We start from the raw sequence: 8071 nt of genomic DNA, 5'->3' as shown, positions 1-8071 counted from the left end.
AAATGAATGCCTTACTTATTTGTAAGCTGAGATGTCTCTTATTTGAATTTTTAACACAGCATTTCAGATCTTCCCTAAAAAATACTCATGAAGTCAAATCCTGATCCCAATTAATGTAATGGCAATCCTCCTGCTGACATTTTGGGAGCAGAGACAACTCATAGCCTGAAAGCTGATAGTGACTTGAACTCACTGGGCTGAAACCTGAGAACCAGAAGGAAGGGCATACATTAAATAGATAATTAGTTTATTGCTAGCCTGTATGCTAACAAGCAAGTAATAATGCATGTTTGTATAATTTCCAATGACACAAGGAACACAACTACTACCTACAAGTAATACCAGATGCAGAAAATATTTGTCCCACCCAATTTTTTCTATCTTCAGAAAGATAGCCTGTATTCTGAAATATTTCATTGACTTCCTGAACCAAGATCACAGTCACTGTTTTTTAAGAAAAATAATTCCTTAGATTATACCAGTAGATAGTGCCCTTCATATTAAATGTGCGGAATTTTAAAACACACAAAAATAAGTAGGAGTTTTCATTTTTTTTATTATATATATACACATACACTACTTAAAAAGATTTGCCTGAATTTGTAAATACTTGCAGATTACTCCTTGAGTGCAAATTATATAATAAGTGATCAGTTACTAGGTAATAATTAAAAGAAAGACAAACCAAGATATTTCTGAACAGTTTTAAAATCAGCCGTAGATATATTGGGAGACATTCCACTATATTTTTGAATATTACATGTGTCTTTCTGATGGTATGGTCTCTCAAAGCAGCACAAAAACAAATAGTTTCAAGAGTCTTCCCAGATTCCCAAGTGCGATAAGCAACAAAAAAAGTAGATAGCCAGACACCTACAAGTACTTAGAGATGAAATTACCTGCAGTGAACTTCAAGGGGAGAGCCTGTGTTGTAGGGAGGCAGAGCTTGGACACAGCACAGCCAGGCAAGTCGTGTGCATCTGATTTGCCAGCTCAGTGTCCTGGTAAATGAGGCTGTTAAGAAAGAGAGTTCAATTTTAGAAGCAGGGACTCCTCTTGTGCTGATGTGCAGCATGCGGTACATGAAGCAGGGCAGTCACAGGAATGTTTCCAATGTCCATTAGTTTCTTCACCAGACGAGCTTGGCAAAAGGAGCTCCCAAACACACAAAACAGAGGCATTGCCTTATTATAGAGAAGATCTCTGCTCTGAAGCTAAGAAAAGAGAAATCTTCAGGGGTATTTCCATCCAGAAAGTGGGGTCCAAGGAAGAGTTAGGCCTGTAGATCTTTCCGGTGAGACATCAGCTCATCTCACATTAACATTTTTCTCCCCAAGTGCTCTGCTCCTATGAATAAGTCATATTTTACTTGGGAGAAGCCTTTCTCAGTCACTGCTCTTACCTCCAGGGCCCAGCTGATGAAGAACAGTCTCTGGCAGACATCAGATCCAGTCAGACCTGCTGCAGAATGGTGGCTGCGTGCCAGAGGAGCCAGGGCCAGGGGTGGGAGAATGCTGTGTCTCCACCAGGAGAGGGAAAGAAGGAAGGATGGAAGGTAAAGGGTGTGGGACAGGCTGGCAAGGCATTGCATAGGTGGTTTATCTCTCACAGGTATAGAAATAACTGACTTTGTGCGACTCCTCTCAAGGCAGGATAAGCAGGCAGTGTCATCCTGAAAGAAAAAAAGAAGAAAAAAGGTCCAGATAGGTGAGCTGTACCTGAACAACTAACAATTCTGTAATAAATATACACTAGTCCTCAGCTGATAACCATAGTAAACAGGATAGTGAGTGTTTAGATAACCCTGGTCTCTTTCTTCAACATTATGCTATACATGAGGTTTTCATGGAAAGAAGCTTTTCAAGTAGAACAACACTTCCTTGTTTAATCTTAATATTAAAATTAGCCATAGGAGTTTGAGTTATGTCAAAACTTATTCCAGCCTTGAATGAAAATGGAAAATTAAGTTTTACTGCTGTTAGAACATCACAAACAAAATGTCAGCCAAAGATGTTCAAAGATCTGTGATCAAAGAAGATGTTTAAAAAGCAAATACCAGTAGGTTCTTTAATTAATGTCTTGACCCATGGAAGTTAATAGTAAGATTGCCATTTGCTTGAGTGAAAAATACATTCCTCAATTTGCCATGCAATTTCCTGGTCTAGGGATGGACCAAGATCTATGGGCTAGAGCTATTCAATCTGGTTGCCTTAGCAGATTTGCATGCAGTACGTCTTGTCCTGTTGCAGCAACAAATGAAGATTTACTGGAGGAAGCCACTTTAGGAAACTTCCAAATCTCCTACACCACCTTTCCTTACCTGCCCCTACTCACTCCTCTCACCTCTTCACAGCTTCACAGCACATACTCCCACATCTTTTCCCTGCAAAGACCCTTTCAAATAAATCTGGCATATATTCAGCCCTGAATGTAAAGGCAGGACATTGGTTATTGGTTCACACTGGACAAAATGTTTTATCTGAAATTACTTGTTTTCAGGAAAAAAACCAACAAAACTTCCCCTGTTTCATGATAGGAAACAGTCTCTGCACTTGTTTGTCTTCTCTAGGTCTGGAAGCTGATAAGCCAATCTTTCTGCTTTCAGAATCTCCCACAACATGTATATGTGCTTTTCTGTTCACTTCCAAATGATCTCATTGTTTTCTTTCCACCTTGTAATTAACCAGCAACTTCTAATCATTATCTTTCTCTGAGCACACAAACACAGTCAATCAGTGGTTTAATGTCACAAAGAAGCCTCCTGAAAGGATTGCATAGAAAACATCTTATGCTGTGTTGCTTTTAACTTTCCAATAACTTCCTCTTAAGGAAAATCTTATGTCCCTTGGTGTTCTGACACCAGCACACATAAAAGTGTATCACTATCTTTGGATTATTATGGCTCAGCTACATGTTGCTTTAATGACACACATGTAATTGCTCTCAGTCAGGATCACCAAGCACTGCACTCCTAGAATTACTGCAAAGTCATTAGTTACTCACTTGAAATTGGAGAAGCAAAGTACATGCTCTGGGTATCAGGGATGGTGTGAATATAGGTATAGTGAATATAGGTCTTTGGGGCCGGGCAGGAGAGCACCGAGTGGGATTCTGTTTGGGCAACACACAGAGAGTGTATTGATTTTCTAACTTTAAAAACAGTCCCAGCAGAGCTTGAGCTTGTGAACTGAAGCTGTAAAAGAAAGAAAAAGCTTTGTTAATACCGTTTGCAATATTTAATTTACTCAAACAAATCAGTTAAATGGCATCACAGAGGGAAAATATCACCTTCATATTTAAGGTGAGTTTCTCCAGCTTGCATTACAATAACGTTTGTGATTTCAAATGAATAGCTGGAGTCATAGGAAAAAAATGTGTCAGACAGAATTTATAGAATGTAAAGCAGATAAGACCTTTATGTTAGCTTTTAAGTAGAAACATGTGATTCCAGCAGTACTGTTGATGTTAACACAGTCAAGGTTATGAACAAAGGGTAGAATGAGTAAAATACGTTTATGGTGTGAATCACAGCACTGAGTTCATGTTAAAAGGAAGCAGAGATGATATATTTATCATCATAATGTGCACTTCATGACTCACCCAAACTCAAAAAAATAAAGTATGTGAATTATTAGGCCATGAAGATAGGTGTTAAGGAGGGAGGGACAATGGAAAATATTATTAAGCTTATAAAAACAACTTGAGCTATTCATTAATTTGAAGCTAATATGTTGCTCTTCAAATTATCCTAAAAATAAACAGAGGGGTTTTTTTTCCTGTGTGAAGGACAATTCCAGCAATTTGGATGACAGTCAAATATGTTTGAATGACAAGCTGCATAAAATGATTTACGGCTTTATTTGGCACATACTTGTCATGTGAATCAGTATGCTTATTTTTATTATGATTCCTCACCTTCATGTTTGTAAGGCCATAAATCCCATCTTTATAGTTCAGAAACTGGATGAAGAGTGGAAGCTGTAACATCTAAAGCATCAAGCCTAACTCACAGTGTAGAAGTTTTTTTTCTACCAGATCATTCTGGATATTACAGTTTTTGCTGATTTGGATTTTTTTTAAAACTTCATCTTATGTATAACTTAAAAATTGCAATCTTAAAAAGGTCAAGTGCTTGAAAGCCATGCAACAGTACATAGTTTATTGGTACTTCTAGCTCTAAATATTTCTTGGATTTTTTTTTGTTTGGAGCTGGAATTGTGGTTTTTACCATCTTCCTATTTCAAATCCCCATTTTCTGCCACCGGTCTGCATGGGGCAGGGCTACTAAAGATCTTTCTGGCCAAATGTAAGTGTCTCAAAGAGGACTCTCAGTTGTTGAGCTGATTATCTGGGTTTCCCTTCTAGTCAAAGGAGAGAAAGAAGATCTTACAAGGTTCAAGTAGTTTCATCCAGAGGCAGGCATTTAAAAAGCCTGAGATAAATCATGTCTCTAAGCACCCATTTATTTCTTCTGTAAGGAAGAACCTTACAGAAGAAGCTGGCTCAGGGATTCCTGTCTGAAGCGAGGAGATGAGCTCCACACAAAAAGTCTGATCTGAGACTAAGTGGGGAAAAGGGACAGAGGGAGGGCACAGTAAACACATCTCATGGTTACAGGGAATGGCTATGCAGTATGTATGAATTTGACAGGTCAAAATTCAGTTTCTTCCAACATTTAAAAAACCAAGATAAAGATACTATGAGAGAGACTGGCGGGAAGAAGGGAAGTGATAGAAACCCACATAAGGAAATGCAGAGGAGGAGATATACAAAAGGTAGGCTGGGAAAAAAGGTGATGGTGTACAGAAAATGAAAAGGAAGATCCCATTTGGTTGTCATCATACAGGGGCTGATGGTCTTATAGGGTCTTGTCACCCCAGTTACTTAACAGACCTGCAGCAACATAGCTGAAGGAATCACATAGCTAAGTATGGAGAAAGCAAGGTTGAATGGATCTGTGCAGACAAGATCAGAGTTTTTCTGAACCAAAATTACACCTCTGGCTGTTAGCGTTTCTCACTTGCACATCTCTGCTTGCTCAGGGAGCCTGGGAATGGTACAGCTGAAGGTCCCAGGACTAGTGCTGCGAGAAATCTTTTTGTTTTCTTCCTAACAAAGAGAAACCAGAAATCACTCCTAAACACAAAACACAGTTTTGGGAGATTTCTGAACCACTAACACCAAGAAGCATGTCTTGGAAACGTTTTTATCACTAGCTTGGAGATTGTTTACCGTAAGGCTTCCAAATGGCTTTTCAGGACACTTCTTTTTCTTACACTTAGCTTTGACAACAGGCAGAACTGAATAAAAATGTGGTGACTTGGCTTTTTCAAAATAGGTTTGGTGTTGTTTGTTGGCATGGGATTAAATATCTTCTTTGTACAGCAACATGCATATAGATGTCCATAAGCAAGAAGCAAGCACATGTTAAATCATAGCTGCCATATCCTTTGGAAATTATGAGCTTTGTTTATACTTATATAGTCTTAAATTGTCAAATTTAGAAATCCCCAGCTTGCTGGTGAATTCAACAGACCACAATTGCTTTTCTAATCCACATATAATTTGGATTAAATCATTTGGATAGGATAGAAATTTACCACATAAAAAAAGAAGCTGGCTGTATTCTGCAATGCTAATCACACAGGATAACACCATGTCATTACAACACTTTGCTACATTTTCAAGGATCAATGTTTGCAAGAGTAATCACGGGAGAATGGAGACAAGAATAAATGTAATTTTTAATAAGCAACAATCTGGAATCTCTTTATCTAAAAAACCTTGCTTGGACAGTATAAAAAATCACTATCCTGGGATATTAGACTTAAAAAGATTAAAACTGAATTTCTTTGATGAACAATAAACTTTTCTATGCATTTCAGTTTTTAAAAAAACTAATTTAAAACAGAAATGGCAAAACTTTAGGTAAGGAAAGGAAAGGAGCCCATTACACATAAAGTTTCACCTAGAGATCTAATTAGCATAAAAAACTGATGAACTCAGCTGAAAATATTTTCTAAATGGCTGGTTTCTCTATTTATTATCACAATAATTAACTAATTAATAATTAATATTTATATCATGGACTGACTTCTTTTCCCTAAAGTAAAAATAATTACTCATTCCAGAGAAATACATATTAATGAGTCAGATTAACAAACAGTAGAGAACAGGGATAAGCTAGACAAAATTACTTTCTATGCTTCTTTTAGGAAAATAATAATACTACTCAGCAGCATTAGCAGGAATGACAATTACTCTGCTGATTCTCTAGCTTGAGAGCTAAGCATCTGGTTTTAGTCCTGGGCTAAGTGTCCCAAACATCACATGTAATCTTCTGCAAATCTTTGCAAAAGTGGCCTTTTATTTCTAATTCCTTGATTTCTGAGTAGTTGGCCTGAATTTCAGACCTGCTAGGTGCATGCAGATCCTGTTGACTGTAATCAAATTGCATAGCAGTCTAAAAAATGAGCTCTCAAGGTGTGTCAATTTGGTTAATCAATCAGAAATTAAACAACTCAAAGGAAATGATTGCTTGGAAATGTGGGCTCAGTGATGCTGCCTCCATTTCTTCTTTTGCAAAATGGACATAACAATTTCCATTAATTGCTTAACAAGAAGCTTGTCATAAAACAACTTCAAGCTATATATTTTAATGTGAAAATATCAACTAAAAGCATGGCAGGAGGAGTGATTTATAAACATTAGATAGGCAACTGCACACTGATTGCTGCATATGGAGGCTTACTCCTTCCAGATTTTGGTAATAAAAACAAAATATGTATGAAAAATTATAGTAGGGCTCTACTAAATCATTTATCCACAATGTTTGAATACTGCTTCCCATAAAGGAGCAGCAACATTGTCAGTCTTGTGACTACAGTATTGAGGAAGGTGAAAGATAGCATCTTTGGAATGAAATTGGAGAAATATGACTCATCCTTTTTTGTCGCTTGCCAAGCTTACCTTGACATTTATTTCTTTGCTGGAGTGCAGAACTTGTTTACATAAGTTTCCCCCATGCTAATGCATCTGGATTTTCTCTGAACTGTCATCATCCTGCAGGGATATTAAGTCTACCACCTCAAGGAATTTTCTTTTCTAATGCCGCTAAGTTCAATGGTACTGTGGGCCTGAATGTTGCCAGCATTCATGGCAGCCTCGTATTTTGAAAACTTCATACTCCAGTGGGAACTCTGCAACCTCGCTCTGACTTTGGAGGAGGAAATCAAAACTTAGATGTGAGCTGGTTCAGACCTATCTGGGTGGCAGCTTTGCATCTCAGGATGTTCTCAAATGACGAAACACTGCTGAATTACTGAAAAAAATGGTGATTGTTTAATGTGGTATATATAGGATTTTATTACTCAGGTCATGTCAGTATGAGAAGGACTGAAACCACGTATTTCTGATCCATTTCAATTCAAAGAAAAATGCATTTGTTTAAACAAATCACTAGATTTTCTCTGTACAAAAAATACATACATAGTTAGGGATCACCTCTTTGGAGAAGAAGAGTAATTTTCTTAATTTCTCTTTTACTGCAGTTCATGTGATAGTGCAACCAAATCAAAACTTGGTTCAGATTAATATGGTAATGTACTGGTACAAGCAAAACCAGCTTTAGAATTGTTTATGCCTTCTGAACACGTGGTCATGAGGGGTTTATATTTCTAACCAGGCAAGCATCTTAAGTGTAGGTGGATAGATTTGTGCAGATTTTGTGATCCGGGCAAACTACCCTGGTGCCATAAAATCAACGCAATTCTGTTCACCTTCACAGGCATTGTTGTGCAGTCACAAAGCAGTCACTATCACAATACTAAGGAATCATGTCCATAGTCTAGAGGATATGGATCTCTAAAATGCATTCCATATCTACGTGTATTCACAGGTATGCTTTTTACTTTTTTGCCAAGTACTTTTGTCCTGTGATCACATTGACAAACCAAACCGTTTTAGATTATTGCAGATTATAAAAAAAATAAAATAGGTAGTACTTCTCTCATTTAAATACATCACAATTCTCATGACAGAAGCATATAGGCATTAAGCAACATGCATAATA

The 8071-nt window shown here is 37.4% G+C and overlaps 1 protein-coding gene across 1 annotated transcript in view; it reads right to left on the bottom strand.

Annotated features, from left to right (window-relative positions):
• Positions 1-597: 597 nt before the first annotated feature.
• Positions 598-8071, bottom strand: part of LOC127059114 (uncharacterized) — a 35812-nt gene continuing 28338 nt past the window's right edge. Inside the window, exons 2-4 of the mRNA XM_050969902.1 lie at positions 3004-3193; positions 1403-1672; positions 598-1014 (exon numbers count right to left, since the gene is read on the bottom strand). Coding sequence (XP_050825859.1) covers positions 994-1014; positions 1403-1672; positions 3004-3193 — 481 coding nt within the window. The 3' untranslated portion in view covers positions 598-993. The remainder of the gene's footprint in view (positions 1015-1402; positions 1673-3003; positions 3194-8071) is intronic.

The sequence above is a fragment of the Serinus canaria genome, chromosome 1A, assembly GCF_022539315.1.
Source record: "Serinus canaria isolate serCan28SL12 chromosome 1A, serCan2020, whole genome shotgun sequence".
NCBI classification, from domain to species: Eukaryota; Metazoa; Chordata; class Aves; order Passeriformes; family Fringillidae; genus Serinus; species Serinus canaria.
This window is presented reverse-complemented; position numbering and strand designations above follow the sequence as displayed.